Source organism: Erinaceus europaeus, chromosome 6 (assembly GCF_950295315.1).
Source record: "Erinaceus europaeus chromosome 6, mEriEur2.1, whole genome shotgun sequence".
Lineage (NCBI taxonomy): Eukaryota > Metazoa > Chordata > Mammalia > Eulipotyphla > Erinaceidae > Erinaceus > Erinaceus europaeus.
This window is the reverse complement of record NC_080167.1, coordinates 15,728,326-15,746,091: the sequence shown is the minus strand read 5'-3', so window position 1 is coordinate 15,746,091 and position 17,766 is coordinate 15,728,326. Positions and strand designations below refer to the sequence as shown.

General features: G+C 49.4%; 3 protein-coding genes across 6 annotated transcripts in view; 1 reads left to right on the top strand and 2 right to left on the bottom strand.

Moving 5' to 3' along the window:
- BCL7A (BAF chromatin remodeling complex subunit BCL7A) overlaps positions 1–17,766 on the bottom strand; it is a 236,299-nt gene that overhangs the window by 25,987 nt on the left and 192,546 nt on the right. The gene's annotated exons all lie outside the window — the stretch shown is intronic.
- On the top strand, positions 101–14,734 carry DIABLO (diablo IAP-binding mitochondrial protein). Of its 3 annotated transcripts, none has more exons than XM_060193165.1 (6): positions 101–234; positions 754–880; positions 5,870–6,001; positions 7,716–7,760; positions 8,478–8,574; positions 13,888–14,734. In XM_060193165.1, the coding sequence occupies exons 1-6, from the start codon at positions 185–187 to the stop codon at positions 14,082–14,084; spliced, it is 648 nt and encodes a 215-aa protein (XP_060049148.1). In that variant the 5' UTR covers positions 101–184; the 3' UTR covers positions 14,085–14,734. The 3 variants fall into 3 exon arrangements, with proteins under 3 accessions (XP_060049148.1, XP_060049149.1, XP_060049147.1); XM_060193164.1 differs by having other exon boundaries at positions 102–234; positions 7,650–7,760; XM_060193166.1 differs by lacking the exon at positions 7,716–7,760.
- Positions 14,900–17,666, bottom strand: B3GNT4 (UDP-GlcNAc:betaGal beta-1,3-N-acetylglucosaminyltransferase 4). 2 transcript variants are annotated; one of them, XM_060193161.1, is made up of 2 exons: positions 17,553–17,666; positions 14,900–16,127 (listed from the first exon to the last, which is right to left on the bottom strand). In XM_060193161.1, the coding sequence occupies exon 2, from the start codon at positions 16,117–16,119 to the stop codon at positions 15,064–15,066; it is 1,056 nt and encodes a 351-aa protein (XP_060049144.1). In that variant the 5' UTR covers positions 16,120–16,127; positions 17,553–17,666; the 3' UTR covers positions 14,900–15,063. The 2 variants fall into 2 exon arrangements, with proteins under 2 accessions (XP_060049144.1, XP_007539897.1); XM_007539835.3 differs by lacking the exon at positions 17,553–17,666 and adding an exon at positions 16,312–17,237.

The following is a 17,766-nucleotide window of genomic DNA, read 5'->3' as shown; positions in this document are numbered from 1 at the left end:
GCACGCCGGGTTAGTCGTTACAGCCGTTACCCCCAAGCTCCGCCCCCGCCCCGCTCATCCAATCCCGGTCGCTTGTTGGGTGAGGGGGCGTGGTCACGCGCCCGGCCCACTCCAGTAGCCGCCCCGCCTCCTGCCCACGAAGCGTCACTTCCGGCGTGTCCGTCTGTCGTCCGACCGTCGCGGGATGGCAGCCTTGAGGCGTTGGCTGTGTCGGGGCTTAATTTCCTTCTATAGGTACAGTTATGGCCGGGTGTGAGGACAGGGCCCGAGGGAGGGACGTTGAGCGGGCGGGGCCGGGTCACTGCGCCCGCCGTCCTGCCGAGCTGCTCTCCCCGGGGCCGCGGCGTTCCGTCCCCTTCCCGAAGTCTCAGGACGTCCGTTCTCTGACCGGGCCACGGGCCTCCGCCCCCCGGGCCTCGGCTTTTCCGTTACTGGGTGTCGTCACCCCCCGCGTCTGGCTGGCGCGGTGCGCCCCGGGCTCCTGCTGGTTCTTGGGAGTCACCGAGAAGGGTGGGGGCAGGCGCCCGGGAACGCAGGGGCTCCCTAGAGCGAGTTTTCCCGGGGAGAAGCGGCCTGCGGGCGCCCGCCTGAGGCCTAGACGCGCGGAGCCCCTGCCAGGGGACGCCGTTCTCTTGGCCGGGAGTTTTGAGCTTTGGAAGCACCGTCGACGCTCCCTCCCCTGGAGCCCGCGGCTGAGGGCGAGGCTGACGGTCGGTCGGTCGCTGCTCTGCTGAAATTGACCTGTACTCGTAGGTACAAGCAGTGCGGGCCGGTCGTGGGCAACTTGAAGAAGCGCTGCTTCTCGGACTTGCTACGGCCATGGCACAAGACGGTCGCGCTTGGACTGGGCGTGAGCCTGTGTGCCGTCCCGATTGCGCAGGTTAGTGCGGTCCGCGCCCCGCCCGGGCCAGGTCTCCGGGGCCCCAAACTCACCGTGTCAGCCCCTGCGCCCGCCCACCGCATGCTGGTGTGATTTCTGCCCTGCCAGCACCTGTATTAACGTTCCGGTGGTGACGATCTCATTTGGTGTCTGAAGTTTGTCGGTTCGGTGGCATTGTATAAACAGGGAAGGGAGAAAAGCACATTGCCGTTTCAGCAAAATAGCCTGCTATTCAACAACAAAACCACGGCGCGGCTTTCTGTGTGCCATGCCCGAGGGACGAAGGAGGAGCGGGTTGGTGGGACAGCAGACTCGGACATCGCAGGCCCAGTCATAAGCCAGGGCTGAGCGCTGCCTCCGGTTAAAAGTAGCAGGGGGGTTGGTAGAGCTCGCGCGGTGCCGAGACCTGGTCTCAGCCTGCTGGGCCCTCATGCAGAGGGGAAGCAGTGCTGCAGGTGTTTCTCCCTGTCTCCATTCCCTCTCAATTTATCTTTCCATCAAAAGAAGGAAAAGGAAAAGGGGAGATGGGGTGGGGGGACCCGCCAGGAGTGGTAGATTCAAAGTGTAGGCATCGGCCCCCGTGATAATTTGCTAGCAATAAAAATAGTAAGTGGCCCGGGAGGTGGCACAGTGGATAAAACGTTGGACTCTTAAGCGTGAGGTCCTGAGTTCAAGCCCAGGCAGCACATGTACCAGAGTGATGTCTGGTTCTTTCTCTCTTTCCACCTATCTTTCTCATCACTAAATAAATAAAATCTTTAATAAAAAAATAACTAAATAAAATAAAAGTTTTGAGGGAAAAAAAAAAAAAAGACCGTGCAGCCTGGATAAAGCATTGGACTCTCAAACATGGGGTCCTGAGTTCCACCCCCAGCAATGCATGTGCTAGAGTGCTGCTCTGGTTCTCTCTCAAATAAGATATATAAAGACCATAGGATAAGAGGGGCACAATTCCCACCACCAGAGCTCCGTATCCCGTCCCCTCCTCTGTTAGCTTTCCTATTCTGTAACCCAATTTGTTTATTTTATTTATTCCCTTTTGTTGCCCTTGTTTTATTGTTATTGATATCATTGTTGTTGGATAGGACAGAGAAATGGAGAGAGGAGGGGAAGACAGGAGAGAAAGATAGACACCTGCAGACCTGCTTCACTGCCTGTGAAGTGACTCCCCTGCAGGTGGGGAGGGGAGGGGGGGTCTCAAACGGGGATCCTTACGTGGTCCTTGTGTTTTGCACCACCTGAGCTTAACCTGCTGCCCTACTGCCCGACTCCCCCAATTTGTTTATTTTAATGTAGGAGCAAAGCAAAAGTTCCTGTCATATCTCACACTTTGGATAGGAAATAAATAGTGCCAGGTGAAAGTGCTATGTAGTAAACAGGCAGGGAAGTAGGGAGATGGCTTTATTTTACATTAGTTGGTCTGGAAGGGCTGCTTTGATAGGGCATGCCTAAATACAGATCAAAATGACTTGTGAGAATCATGGTAGTATCTTTGGGGAACGCTTGCCAGGTGGAGGTAACTTTAAGTGCAAAGCCCCGAAAACAAGAGTATGCCTGCTATGTTCAGTAAACAGCAAGGAGGTAAGAGAGTACTAGGTGAGGCCAGAGTTAGTTGAGGACGAGGTTGTTGTGAGGGCTGAGCTGTAGTGTACCTGGTTGAGCGCACGTGATCATTCTTTGACCCTAAAACTTTCTTGAATACTAGACCATTTTCTGCCACCACCTTTTCTTCAGAAGATTTCTAGGTTTTGTCTTTTCTCAGTTTGTATAGTTAGTAAGCACCTGTTTCAGTACTGGACCATATGGCAGGTACCTGTAGCCATTCTACAGAAACAGGCCCACAGCCTAGGAAGTAGCTCAGTGGATAAAGCATTGAACTCTCAAGCATGAGGAACCAAGTTCAGTACCAAGCATAACGTGCCAAAGTAATGCTTTGATTCTCTCTTCCTCTCTCTTCCTCCTTAATAAACACACCATTTAATTTTTAATTTCTTTCTATTGCCACCAATATTATTGCTGGGTATTGGTTGCCTAGATGATGAATCTTGGTGGCCATTTTTTTTTTCTTTAAAAATTCTTGTTTTCTGGGAGTCAGGTGCAGCGGGTTAAGCACAGGTGGCGCAAAGCACAAGGACCGGTGTAAGGAGCCCAATTCAAGCCCCCGGCTTCCAACTTGCAGGGGAGTTTCTTCACAAGCAGTGAAGCAGGTCTGTGGGTGTCTATCTTTTTCTCCCCCCCGCTCCCCCGTATTCCCCTTCTCTTTCGATTTCTCTCTGTCCTATCTAACAACAATGACATCAGTAGCAACAATAACTACAACAATAAAACAAAAGAATAAATATATAAAAAATTAAAACAATTTCTTTTTGTTTTCTGATAGAACATAGAAAAATTGAGAGGGGAGAAAGGGACACAACTGTAGCCCTGCTTCATCATTTGTGAAGCTTCCCCCTGTAGGTGGGGACTAGGATTTGAACCCAGAATCATGTTTTGTTTTCTTTTGTTTGTGACCAGGGTTATCACTAGGACTCATGCCTGCATGACAAATCACCGATCCTGGTGGCCATTTTTTTTTCTTTATTAGATAGGATAGAAATTAAGAAGGGAAGGGGAGCTAGAGAAGGAGGGAGACACCTGGAGCACTTGATTCACTAGTGAGGCTACCTCCCTGCAGGTGGGGAGTAGGGGCTCAAACCTGGGTCCTTGTGCATGATAATGTGTACGCTTAACCAGGTGTGCCACCACTTGGCCCCGATAACGTGTATTTGAGTATGCCACTACCTGGCCCTGGTGCAGGGATTACATCTGGACCTTCATACATGCAGATCTTATGCTCTGTTGTTGAGTGAAAGAACTGTGTATGTGGTTGCATCACTCCCAGGCTGGTTTTTTCATTCTCTTGGTATCAGAGATAGAAAGTGACGCACCACCATCCATGGTGCTTCGCTGGGTGCTGTGGAGCTTCCATGTAGTGATAGGGTTTGAACCTGAGGCTTTGCACATGATAAAATGAGCCTCTTACTGAGCAAACTATTTCTTGATCTCCACTTCTTTTACTCTGAGACTTCACTTAACCCTCATCTGTTTTTTACTGTTTACCAGAGCACTGCTCAGCCCCGGCTTACGGTGGTGTGGGGGATTGAACCTGGGACCTCAGAGCCTCAGGCATTAGTCTGTTTCCATAACCATTGAGCCTCTCCTCCACCTTATTTTTATTCTTTCATTTCTATTTATTGATAGAAACAGCCAGAAATCGAGAGGAAGGGGAATACAGAGAGGGAAAGAGACAGAGACACCTGCAGCCCTGCTTCACCACTTGTGAAACTTTTCCCCTGCAGGTGGGGACCAGGGGCTTGAACCTGGATCCATGTGCACTGTAATGTATGTGCTTAACCAGGTGCACCACCACCCGGTCCCTAATTTTTTTATTCTTAAAAAACTTTATTTTTGCAGTTGGGTGGTGGCACAGTGGTTAAAGCATTGAACCCCTTCAGCTGCACTCCTGACTTCAATTCCCAGCATCAAATATGTTATGGTGATACTCTGATTTCTTCTTCTCTTCACAATCTCATCAATCTTTTCTCTTTAAATTTTATTATCTCTGTTTATTGGACAATCAGAAATCAAGAGGGAAGGGGGAGGTAGAGAGGGAGACAGGCCTGCAGTATTACCATTCATGAAACCTTCCCCCTATAGCTGGGGACTGAGGGCTTGAACCTGGGTCCTTGCACATTGTAACCTGTGCTCAACCAGGTGCACTACCACCTGGCCCCCCGCACAAATGTTTTCTACATACTTTACATGGCCAAGAGATACCAAAGGTGGGTTCTGGCAACTGGTTGAATGCCAGGTAGACTGCAGAACTAAACTCAGGAGGAGTGGGGTACAGCCACTGAGGTTTCTGGCATCAGCAGATGATGTCAAGTTTCCACCGCCGAGTCCCAGCCACAGTCTGATGACCGTATATATGATGTAGTTCTGAGTCCTTTCACCTGAAGCAGCAACTCCTCGTCGTCGTCAGTCCCTGTTCTGGAAACACCTGCCTTTGTTTTCAGAAGAACCTATGGGAGACCTTCTCTGCTGTTTTCACTTAGATCAGCTGGAACTCAAGCCCCTCCACCCCTCACCAGGCACAGGCTGCTGTGGTTGAGTTCACCTGCTGAAGGACCCCAAGTCTGGGGATCAATTCTCCACCAGGAGCTTTTCACTGTTAGAGCCTTCTCTCTTGTCCCAGATCCTGGGATCAATCCTCCCCAGGAATTTTTCACTTATTTGAGTCTTAGAGCCTTCACACCTGGACAAACAGGTAAAAGGCTTAGTAGAGAGGGTGGGTGGACAAACAGCCCCAATGAAAGTGCACTTGCTTCTCATGCCCCAGGTCCTGAGATCGATTCTCCTCTGGAATTCTGCTTACAGAGTAAAATTTTCACTAAAGTCTTGGACATTCACAGCCTCACACACCTCAGGTCCTAGGTTCACTGCGAAATGACACACACACCCCTCCACAGGTGGGGAGCTGGAGGCTTCAACCAAGATCCTTGTGTGAGTCCTTGCACTTCATACTTTGTGCGCTTAACCAAGTGCTCTACCGCCCGGCACCCGATTTAAAAAAAGATTAAATACAGGGATATAATTCCAGACCACACCCACCACCAATGATTTGTAAGCCCCCTCCAACAAGTATATTGTCACAAGTAATCAGAGCCTAAACTAATAAAAAGTTTTTCAGATTAAAACACTAAATAGCCTGAAAATTATACTTTTCCTTTGAATATGATACCATTTTCATCTCAGGCATTAGGTTTTGTTTTGTTTTAAGACTTTATTAATAAGATAGGAGAGAAAGAAGGAACCAGACATCACTCTGATACATGTGCTGCCAGGGATTGAACTCAGGACTTTATGCTTGAGAGTACGATGTTTTATCCACTGTGCCACCTCCTGGACCACAGGCATTAGGTTTTGAATGAAAGTGTTTGTGTCTTTCAGAAACCGGAGCCTCATTCTCTTAGTAATGATGCATTAATGAGGAGAGCAGTATCTCTGGTAACAGATAGTACCTCTACCTTTCTCTCTCAGACAACATACGCTTTGATTGAAGCAATCACTGAATATACTAAGGTGAGTGTCCTCTTGTTAAGTCATTTAAATAAGGGGTTAGCAAATTATGATTAGCAAATCAAATCCAGTTGTTGGTGGTTTAGTACTTCTAGAATATAACCGCACTCAACTAGTTATGACTGCTTTTCCGAGTTGAATAGTTAACTGACAGTTGCCTAATATACTTTACTCTCTAGCATATCACAAAATCATTGGACTTTAAGACTTTTGTAGGAACTTAAAAAAAAAAATTCAAATATGACATCCCCGTATGTAAGATAGAACAAGTTCAGTTCATCTGCTTTAATTAAGAGTAAATGGGGCCAAAGTTGTCCATATGCCACCAGCATTTTCTCTGAGGGCTGTTTGAAAACCACTGATCTAAGCTAATTCAAGTCTCATTTATAAATAAGTTTATGGGGAGGGCAGGTGGTGGTGCACCTGATTAAACGCACACATTACAGTGTACGAGGACTCTGGTTCAAGCTGCTGGTGTCTTCCCGCACTATACCCCCCTTTTCATGAGCGATGAAGCAGTGCTGCAGGTGTCTATCTCCCCCTCCCCTCTCAATTTGTCTCTATCCAGTAATAATTTTTTTAAATAAGTTTATGGAGGCCAGGCAGTGGTGCACCCATATTGTGATGCAGAAAAACCCTGCTTTAAGCTGCTAGGCCCCACCTCCAGGTGTCTTTCTCCTCCCAAAATTTATTTTACCTTTATGTTCCAGCAGCTATTTATTTATTTATTGCCTCGGCTCAGTGCCTGCACAACGAATCCACTGCTCCTGGAGGCTACTTTTTTCCTTTTTTTTTGTTGCCTTTATTTTTTTTTATCGTTTTTTGTGGTTATTGTTGTTATGGATGTCGTTGTTAGATAGGACAGAGAAATTGAGAGGGGGAGGCAGAGAGGGGGAGAGAGAGAGAGAGACAGACACCTGCAGACCTGCTTTACTGCTTGTGAAGCGACACCCTCTGTAGGTGGGGAGCCGGGGGCTCGAACCGGGATCCTTATGCTGGTCCCTGCACCTTTCGCCACCTGCACTTAATCCCATGCAGTACTGCTCGACCCCCTTCCAGCACCTATTTCTTCAACCTTATGAGTTTTCCTCTGTCTTATCACTACAAACTCAAAATCACAAAAGTTGGGGTCAGGCGGTGGCACGTGGTTAAATGCACATATCACCAAGCACAAGAACCCAGGCTTAAGGCCCCACTCCCCACCTGCAGCAGGGGTGCTTCACAAGCAGTGAAGTGTGTCTACAGGTGTCCTGTAGAATAAAATGGGGGTCTGGGTGGTGGCACACCTGGTTGAGTGCACATGTTACAGTGCTCAAAGACCTGGGTTCAAGCCCCTGCTCCCCATCTGCAGGGAGAAAGCTTTGCAAGTGGTGAAGCAGGGCTGCAGGTGTCTCTCTATATCTCCTACCCAATAAATAAAGATAATAAATTAAAAGTTAAAATAACATGGAAAAAATAATTTAAAAAAAGCTGCCAGGAGTGATGGATTAGTGCCAGCACCGAGCTCCTGGAGGCAGAAAAAAAAAGTTGGCAAATTGAGATACTGATATCATGGAATAATGACTTAATTTCATTTCTTTAAGGTATAGGTCTCAGTAATCCTAATATAGCTCACTGATTGTACTCAGACTTATTTATTCTTTATTTATAGGCTGTTTATACCTTAATTTCTCTGTACCGACAATATACAAGTTTACTTGGGAAAATGAATTCACAGGAGGAAGATGAAGTGTGGCAGGTGATCATAGGAGCCAGAGTTGAGGTAATCAAGAAAGGATTTTCTGCATTACTCTTGACTCATGTTATCTATGTAAAGTGTCTTGGGGCCAGAAGATAGCTTACCTGGTAAAGCACACACTGTCCCAAGTGGTGCTGTGGTGTCTTCACCCGAAATAAAGGAGGGGGCGTGTCATCCAGGAGTGGTCGAGTTACACAGGTGTGAAGTCTTAGTGCCAGTTTTTATTTATTTATTTTTCCTCCTCCAGGGTTATTGCTGGGCTCGGTGCCTGCACCATGAATCCACCGCTCCTGGACGCCTTTTTTTTTTTTTTCTGTTTCCCCCTTTTGTTGCCCTTGTTGACACAATTCATTGTTGGATAGGACAGAGAAAAATGGAGAGAGGAGGGGAAGACAGAGAGGGGGAGAGAAAGACAGACACCTGCAGACCTGCTTCACTGCCTGTGAAGCGACTCCCCTGCAGGTGGGGAGCCGGGGGCTCGAACCGGGATCCTTACGCCGGTCCCTGCGCTTTGCGCCACATGCGCTTAACCCACTGCGCCACCGACCCCCTTTTATTTATTTCTTAACCAGAGCTTCCCTCAATTTGGTTTTTGGTGGTGCTGGAGGTTGAACCTCAGAGCCTTAGGCATGAAAGTTTTTTATATAACCATTATCCTATCTCCCCAAACCTTTTAAAAATTTCTAATCAGTGACAATCTAACCTCTTTATATTGTCTTAAGTACTTTGCTTACTTTACAGATGACTTCAAAACAACAAGAATATTTGAAATTGGAAACCACTTGGATGACTGCAGTAGGACTTTCAGAGATGGCAGCAGAAGCTGCCTACCAAACTGGTGGGTTAAACTTTCTTTTGCGATACCGTCTGAGCTTCCATCTAGCTATTAAGACTGAGGGATTTATATTAGGTGGTCTAGGGCTCATTGTGAAAATTTTTCCCATCTGTTAACCAAAATTATTGCACAACAGGAAAAAATTTACTCTAAACCAAACAACTAGAAGCCAGATTAACAATAAAATTTTCAGTTTCCAAATAGTTTCTAAACATTTTTTTGTAATTTAATTTATGAATAACAAAACGTGTAAAGTGATATGAGAAATGAAATCAAGTCTATAAGTCTCTGAACCTTTATTACAAGAAATACCAGAGTGCTGCTCAGCCCTGAATCTGGTGGTACCAGGAACTCAACCTGGGGCCTCAGAAGTAAGTCTGGTCACTACCATTAAATCTCCCGTTTCCATTTGAACCTTTCAATACAGATGGAGAAAGCAAAACTTGAAACTCAGCGTTAAAACCAGGATGCATAATAGCTACTACTTATTTGTCTATTTTATAGTCTTTCTGGTAAGACACAGTTTATAAACAATTAAATCCAAATAGAACTATTGGGCATGAGATGGCATAATTGTTATGCAAGACTCGTGCTTGAGACTCCAGGTCCTGTTCCTGACACCACCTCAAGCCAGAGCTCAGCAGTGCTCTGGTAAAAATATTAATGATACAGGAGTCGGGCGGATCTTAGCAGAGATTCAGAATGTGAAATATACAAAGAAAAGAAAAACCCTATAACTAAGAGCAACTTACCTACAAAGGAAGTATAATCAGTCTCAGACATAAGCAGTTTTCCTACTGTAGGTAGGCCAACTGTCATTCAGCTGTCGAGAGGGAGGGAGACACACCAGAGTATCAGGGCTTCCTCCATTGCACTGGAGCTCAAACTTGGCTGCAAGTTAGCAGTGCAGGTGAACTCTTTTTTTTTTTTTTTATCGTTTATCTGTTAGAATTTCAAATCCAATAAAATGTAATTAAGATAGAAGTAGGGAGTCGGGTGGTATCTCAGTGGGTTAAGCGCAGGTGGCGTGAAGCGCAAGGGCCACCAGTGTAAGGATCCCGGTTCGAGCCCCCGGCTCCCCACCTGCAGGGAGTCACTTCACAGGTGGTGAAGCAGGTCTGCAGGTGTCTGTCTTTCTCTCCCCCCCTCTGTCTTCTCCTCCTATTTCTGTTTCTATCCTATCCTACAACGACGATATCAATAACATCAATAATAACTACTACAGTAACAAAAAGACAACAAGGGAAAAAAGGGGAAAATAAATTAATTTAAAAAATTTTTAAAAAAAGATAGAAGTATGAAATATTTGGGGGCTTGAGAGACAGCATCGTGGTATACAAAAAGACTTTTTAATATTTTATTTTATTTATTCCCTTTTGTTGCCCTTGTTTTATTGTTGTTGTTGTTGGATAGGACAGAGAGAAATGGAGAGAGGAGGAGAGAAAGATAGACACCTGCAGACCTGCTTCACCACCTGTGAAGCAACTCCCCTGCAGGTGGGGAGCCGGGGTTCGAACTGGGATCCTTATGCCGGTCCTTGTGCTTTGCACCACCTGCACTTAACCTGCTGCGCTACAGCCTGACTCCCACAAAAAGACTTTCATGCTTGAGGCAACAAAGGGCCCAGGTTCAATCCCCAGTAACACCATAAGTCAGAGCAGTGCTCTGGTAGAAAATAATAATGCAGTGGCACACCTGGTTAAGTGTACACATTACAGTGCGCAAGGATCCAGGTTCAAGCTCCTGGTCCCCACCTATATAGGGAAAGCTCCCATGAGTGGTGAAGCAGTGTTGCAGGTGTCTGTCTCTCTCCCTCTCTATCTCTATCCAATAATAAATAAATTTTAAAAGCTTAAAAGAATAATAAGATTCTTATGCACCAAAAATAGTTGTTGTTTTTTTTTTTTTTAATGTTTTCAGACATAAGTTTATCAGCCACATAGGCTTTCTGGAGAAACCATTCTGCAAAAAGAAAAGAAAAATCAGTAAAACACCACAAATTGTTAAAACAGTTTTTTAGGGGAGTCGGGCTGTAGTGCAGCGGGCTAAGTGCAGGTGGTGCAAAGCACAAGGACCGGCATAAGGATCCCGGTTCGAACCCCGGCTCCTCACCTGCAGGGGAGTCGCTTCACAGGCGGTGAAGCAGGTCTGCAGGTGTCTGTCTTTCTCTCCTCCTCTCTGTCTTCCCCTCCCTTTCTCCATTTCTCTCTGTCCTATCCAACAACGACAACAATAATAACTACAACAATAAAACAAGGGCAACAAAAGGGAATAAATAAAATAATAAAAAAAAAGAAAAAAAAAAGATTCATTAAAAAACAGTTTTTTAAATGATCAAATCAGTTTGAGGACGAAGTAAAAACATGCTAAGTTTTCTTACCTTGTTTGGAAAGGAGAGATGAGCACTGACTTTCGCATTAACATTGTTAAAACACTACAGAAATAATTGTGGGAAAGGGGCAGTAAAGACTTGATAGATTCAATTAAAGCAGGGAAGGTTTAAAAGAAAGAACGGGACTGGGTGGTGGCACAACTGGTTGAGTACATACATTACCATACACGACCTGGGTTCAAGACCCCCCCCCCCCCCCCCGCAAAGCTTCATGAGCGGTGAAGCTGCAGGTGTCTCTCTGCCCTCCCCTCTCAGTTTCTGTCCTGTCAAATTAAAAATTAACAAAAAAATAAATACAAGTGTTAGTAACCACAACTAAGAGTAAATTGAATTTAAACGACACTTTTTGATTGTGTTCAAAAATAATTCTAGTTGTAACTATAGAGGCACACCGAAAAGCTTAATAGGTAATGTGAAATTAAAGCATAAACCAACTCACCATTAAAAAAAAATGAAACTAGTCAAGAAGATAGATCATTAGAGCACAAGCCCTGTATGCCTAAGCCCCAGAAGTTACAGGTTCAGTCCCAGCACCACTGTAGCCAGAACTGAACAGTGCTCTAGCTTTTTTTTTTTTTAATCTTTATTTATTGGATAGAGACAGCCAGAAACAAAGAGGGAAGGGGGTGTAAGAGAGACACCTGCAGCACTGCTTTACCACTCGCAAAGCTTTCCACCTGCAGGTGGGGACAAGAGGCTCGAACCCCGGTCCTTACGCTTAACCAGGTGCGCCACCACCCGGCCCCTTGCTCTGGCCTTTCTTTCTCTCACAAGTCTTAAAAGTTTCTTGGCGGTGGGAGAAGACTATTTCCCTAAACTACTGGCACTGTCACCATCAGAACAGTGATGCAAAACAGTGTTCAGTGGGATGGGATAGTTCTTCAGGAAGATGATCAGCCATGAATGTGTAGCTTCTAAGGTAAAGGGGCCAGTTTGTGAAGGAGAATGTATGTCAGGCCAAGACCAAAAAAGCTGTAAGGGTTGGATCATTACAAAAAACAAATGATAGGGGATAGGGCGGTAGTGCAGCGGGTTAAGTGCACATGGCACCAAGCACAACGACTGGTATAAGGATCCTGGCTCGAACCCCTAGTTTCCCACCTACAGGGGGGTCGTTTCACAGGTGATGAAGCAGGTCTACAGGTGTCTCTCTCTCCCCCCGTCTTCCCCTCCTCTCTCCATTTCTCTGTCCTTTCCAACAACAACGACATCAATAACTACTACAACAATAAAAAACAAAGGCAACAAGAGGGAAAATAAAAAAAAAAATTTTTTTTAAATAAGGGGCGGGCGGTAGCATACTTGGCATAAAGCGCAAGGACTGACGCAAGGATCCTGGTTCGAGCCCCTGGCTCCCCACCTCTGTCTTCCCTTCTCTCGATTTCTGTCTGTTCTGTCCAACAACAATGGCAGCAATAACAATAACAACATCGATAAACAAGGGCAACAAAAGGAAAAAAATAGCCTCCAGGAGTAGTGGATTTGTAATACAGGCACCGAGCCCCCTCACCTGCAGGGAGAAAGCTTCACAAGTGGTGAAGTAGGGCTGCAAGTGTCTCTCTATCTCCCCCTTCTCTCTCGATTTCTGTTTCTACCCAATAAATTTTTTAAAAAATGATTGTGCCAGGTGACAAGACCTCATACCCTAGTCCCTGCTGAAAGGAAATTCCTTACACTGTTAGAAATAGCAAGAACTGGATAGTGAATGTCGATGTTCACTGGGTAAGATGTGCTGAGAATAAATCTTAACCCCATTAAGTTAGAAACAAAGTAAATCCATGTGCTGGAGAGAGAACACAGAGGTACCAGACTTTATTATTGAGAACCTTAGCATTGCTTTGGTACTTAGGCTGTTGGAGAGCAAACTCAGGACACCTCATGTTCGGGAGTCCAGTGCCTCACCTACTGTCTGCCTCCTGGGACCCAAAGTACCACATTTTTATGCCTGAGGTCCAAGGTTCAGTCTCATGCAGCACCATATACAAGTTAGAGTGCACGTTACCATGCACAAGGGCCCAGGTTCAGGCCCCCAGTCCGCACATATGGAAGGAAGCTTTATGAGCTATGCTGCAGGTTTTTCTCCCTCCACCGTCCCCTCAATTTCTTTCTGTCCTACCCAGTTAAAGGGAGAGAGGGAAAGACTGTGGCCACCTCAAGATATGTAGGCACAAAGCCCCAGCAATAGCCCTCATGTCAAAAAATATTTTTTAGAAAGGGGTGGGGCAATATTCTGTTTTCAGATTCCCTTTTACTAAGGGAAGGGTTGGCGGCAACGTAGCTCACTTGGATACCGCGCTGCTTTTGCCCTGCCCCTACCACTGGAGGACGCTTCAGTGCTCTGGTCCATTTCTCTCTCCCTGTCTTTTTGTCTCTATCTGAATAAATTATTCTGGAGCTGTGATGCCTCGGTAATGACCAAATAAAAGGGGTGGGGTGGGGAGAGCAGTGGGTTAAGTGCAGATGGCGCAAAGCGCAAGGACCGGCTTAAGGGATCCCGGTTTGAGCCCCCGGCTCCCTACCTGCAGGGGAGTCGGAGTCGCTTCACAGGCAATTTCTTCTTCTTCACAGGCAATGAAGCAGGTCTGCATGTGTCTTTCCTCTTCTCTGTCCTATCCAACAACGACAACATCAATAACAACAACTACAACAATAAAACAAGGGCAACAAAAAGGAATAAATATGTTTAAAAAAAAAACATGGCTTATAATGTGGGAAATGCATTTAATTATCAGTGATGTCAGCTGGAGGGAAATGCCAGGGTTTTGACCAAGTAAAATGCAGAGTGAATGTAGACAGAAAGCTTGCAGGGAGGGGCAGGAGAAGTGGCCCCAAGAGGCACTCACAGCGATAACCTAAGAATCTCCAGTCTGTCTTCACTGTCTTACCCTGTGCATCTGCTCAGCTTAATTGTTTCATCCTTGCAGGAGCAGATCAAGCCTCTATAACTGCCAGGAATCACATTCAACTGGTGAAGTCGCAGGTGCAGGAGGTACGCCAGCTCTCTCAGAAAGCAGAAACCAAGTTGGCAGAAGCACAGACAGAAGAACTCCGTCAGAAAGCGCAGGAGGAAGGGGAAGAGAGGGCTGAACCTGAGCAGGAGGCCTACCTGCGTGAGGATTGAGCGCTGGAGCCTGTGTTCGTGTCTCAGAGTGGGGAGAGCGAGGGTGGGCACAGCTTATTCATCACCGAGAGAGGAGGCTGCAAGTCCTGGCCTGATTATCAGGCCAGAGGTCTCTGTGAGCCATGAGTGCCTGACCCCTTCCCTGATGGTCTCAGGCTTGTACTGGACCTGGGTTTTAGCTCGTGGGGACAGCACCCTGTTTGTTTAATATTTCACCCCATTCTGCACAGCTGCCTTCTCCCTCACCATCTAATCTATTGACACCCCACCCAGAGCATCTCCCCAATCTGGGCCAGAGAGAGGTCTTTTTGTGCCATGCCCAAAAGTTCAATAACTATTTAACTTCAGTTTCCCATCTTACATTTTCAAATGTGATTTAGTATTTTTCCCCTCTCCACAGAGATGGTTTTTGGGGAGAGTAGCTTGTCCTTTGAGGTTCTTTTTAAAAGTACGTCTGATGCTTCCTGTGACTTGGCCCTAGCACCCCGTTAGGACAGCTCAGATGGAGGACCCCAAAGTCTATTATTAAGGGACTGGATGCAGTGTTAACCTGGTGCTGTCAACAGGACTTAGTCCAATATATGCTTTGTTTCCTTTGAGTTTCTGTTGTATCTGAAGGAAAAATATTTTTTTGCATTTTCAAAAGAAAAGTGTGTGTCTGTATTTTGGGGCCCCATTTAGCTTCCCTCTTACCTACCCACTCACCCCTCCCTCGACTGGCAGAGCCCCCAAGGGGCTCCAGGAATCCCCTCATGGAGTTCTGGCAGCATTTGCTATGCTTTGGCTCTCACTGAACACATGCTGCTACGAGTAAGCCAGGTTTCGGTGTTTTTAATCAAAACGAGCAAGGTCAGGAGGGGGTTACAAAAACAAAGTCAGCAGTTCCTGTAGACCATCAAGGGTCAAGTTTCCAGGCTCTGTTTCTCATTAATAGAAACCAACAGTGAGTCCACTCTTGGACTATTACTCAGCCCACCCCTCAGGGCCCCACGGGGGCAGCTGCGCACTTGAGCCCCTCATCTGTCACCAGTGCCCACATGGTCCACATCTCCAGGGGGCTGAGGCGGTGCACCAGCAGAAGCCCCCTGTAGAGGCAGGGATCCAGGGGGTCCATGGGCCGCCGTATTCCAAAGGTCTTAAAGCCAGCGTGGTGTGTGGGGCTCACCCCCAGCTTCCTCAGACACATACCCACAAAGACATCATCAATGGGGAAGAGCTCGGCCTCCTCCACAGCTGTCTGGAGGCGCTGCACAGTGGCTCTGGACATGACGTAGCCTCCACCGCCAGCATAGGGGGGGTAGTGGCGGGCCCTGTACATGGAGGGGGGGATGAAGTATTTGACCTTGGTGTTCCTATTGGGCAGGGCCTGGCGGATCACATCTCCCACGAGGAGGTCCTGGGCTGGATCCCAGCCCTCCAGGAACTCCAGCACATTGGGAACATGAACAAACACATCATCATCTCCCTTCAGCATGAAGTGGGCCCGGGGGCAGGCAGCGGCCACCCAGCGCTGCAGGTGCAGCTCCTTGAGTGTCAGGTTAAAGAAGTCCTCAGCAAAGTCCCACTGCAGGATATCATCGAACTCCTGACTCTCGTAAGCCAGCAGCTGGGCAGGAGGTGCTGGTCCTGCCACCCCTAACAGAAACACCAGTTTCAGCTGGCCCCTAGCCCAGCCCCCCACCCGCCCCCACGTGCTGCGGATGGCCGCCCTCCGCTCCACGTGGCCAGGCTGCGACTTGATGGCCAGGAGCAGAAAGGTGTCCTCCGCGCAGGCAGAAGGCTCCAGCAAGATGGAGAAGTTGCGGCAGTGGCGATAGGTCAGGAAGAGGCGGTGGCGACTCGGCAGGGACAGGGAGGCATTTGCTACCGTGTGGTTGGGCAGACATTGGCTGCGATGGGGCCCCGGGGGTGCCCAGAAGGGCTGGCGGATTGTGGGGCCCCCCACGGGCTGAGCCTCCTCCTTCAGGAAGAGCAGGCAGCTGAGCAGCAGCACAGCGAGGCTGTACAGGAGCAGCCAGCCCAGCCTGCGGAACATGGCAGGGCCTGCAAGGAGAAAGCCGCGTGAGCGGGCCCAGCCTGGCCCCTGCCCGGCCGCCTCCCGCCCCACAGCAGTTACCGCAGCTAAGTCACTGCTGGCCTTTGGGACTTCCTTTGATTTTCTATTGTCCAGCTCTTTCCAGAGTCCTCCCAGAGGACAGACTAAGCACACATGCTCCCGCGGTCTCACCTGCTTTCCTCCGTCATCTGAGAGCTCTTGGGTCAATTTGAACCCCAAGAGGGCTTGCAGTCACTTTAAAAGCGAGGCAGCAGTTCCCAGGAAACCCAAGCACCGTACAAGCTTTACTGAAAATGGTGCAGAACTAGTTGAGCTTCAGCTTAAATTCACTTTTAATCACAAAACCTGACACTCGGGGCTCTCCAGTTTCAAGTCAAACCATCTGCAGTAAGTGGAGTCTCACAGGTGGCGGCCAGGATCAACCCTCAGGACACGCGCCCCCTGGGAGGGAAGCTCCGCAGGGCGCAGGTGGCCGCCCAGGGGCTGCAGTGCTGGGGCTTCAGGAAAACACAAGCACAAGCGCCTGAGCGCCAGCCGGGCACCCTTGCTCCCTGGCAGCGAGGTCTGCCCGGCGAGCCGAAGGGAGGCAGGAGGCGACTACCGGAGCAAACGGTTCAGGACCAACCCCTCCACCCCGGTCGCCTGCGGCCCCGCCACCGCACCACACGCGTCTCTGGCTGCGGGGGGCGCAACCGGGGAGGAGCTTTGTGCGGAGAAACGGCAGTGAAGGAAAACAGCGACCGCAGACGCTTGTTTCGGCTTCTGGAAGTTTAGGGACGTTCCCCGACAACGCGGGTGAGACCCGCGCAGGGCAGAGCTGCCGTCGGGGGTGGGGGCGCCCGCAGGGCTCAGGCGGTGCGTGAAAAGGGGGCGGCTGGTGACACCCCCGCCCACCCCTCTGCTTCCGCAGCGGACGGACGGACGGAAGCGAGCAGCAGCGCCATTAGGAGCCCAGGCTCAGCTGAGCGGCGGCGCGGCCGTGGCGGGTCATCGCGAGCTCGATGCCGCAGGTGCGGGAAGCGGAGCGGGCGCCGGGAGGGCGCCAGGCCGGCGTCTGGCTCGTGGTGCCCGCGCCGTGTCCCCTTCCCTTCTCGCCGCGCCCCCGTGAGCCCGGCTCCGCGCCCCGAAGGTCCAGAGTCCTGCGTGTCCGCACCCGCTGCTGGGGCCGCGGGCAGGGCGCGCAGCACCGCGCGGACTGTAAGGGGAGCAGGCCGGGCGCCAGGGTGGCCCCTCCCCGTGCAGCGGCGCGACCCGCCACCCAGGCCCCCGCGGAGCGAGCAGACTCCGAGGGTCCAGCCAGACCCCGGGGGTGTGGCAGTTCCCGCCCCGCTGCGCACCGAGAGACGCCCGCTGCCCCCGCCGTGGGGCTACAGGCGCCCCAGGCCCCGCACCAGCTGCCCGCGCGGACCTACCTGGGCCGACACGCGGGCGGGAAGAGACGACGAGCTCCAGGACCCGTCTCACGCCGAAGCTGCGGGGTCCCGCGCGCCTGGTTCGTGCAGTGGGCGGGGCCGAAGTCCCCTGCGCGGTGGCCACGCCCCTGCGCACACGCGCTGACAGCCACGGGGCGAGGCCCCGCCCACCGACTTAGATGCCGCGCCCCCGTACTCCTTCCCAGTAGCAGCG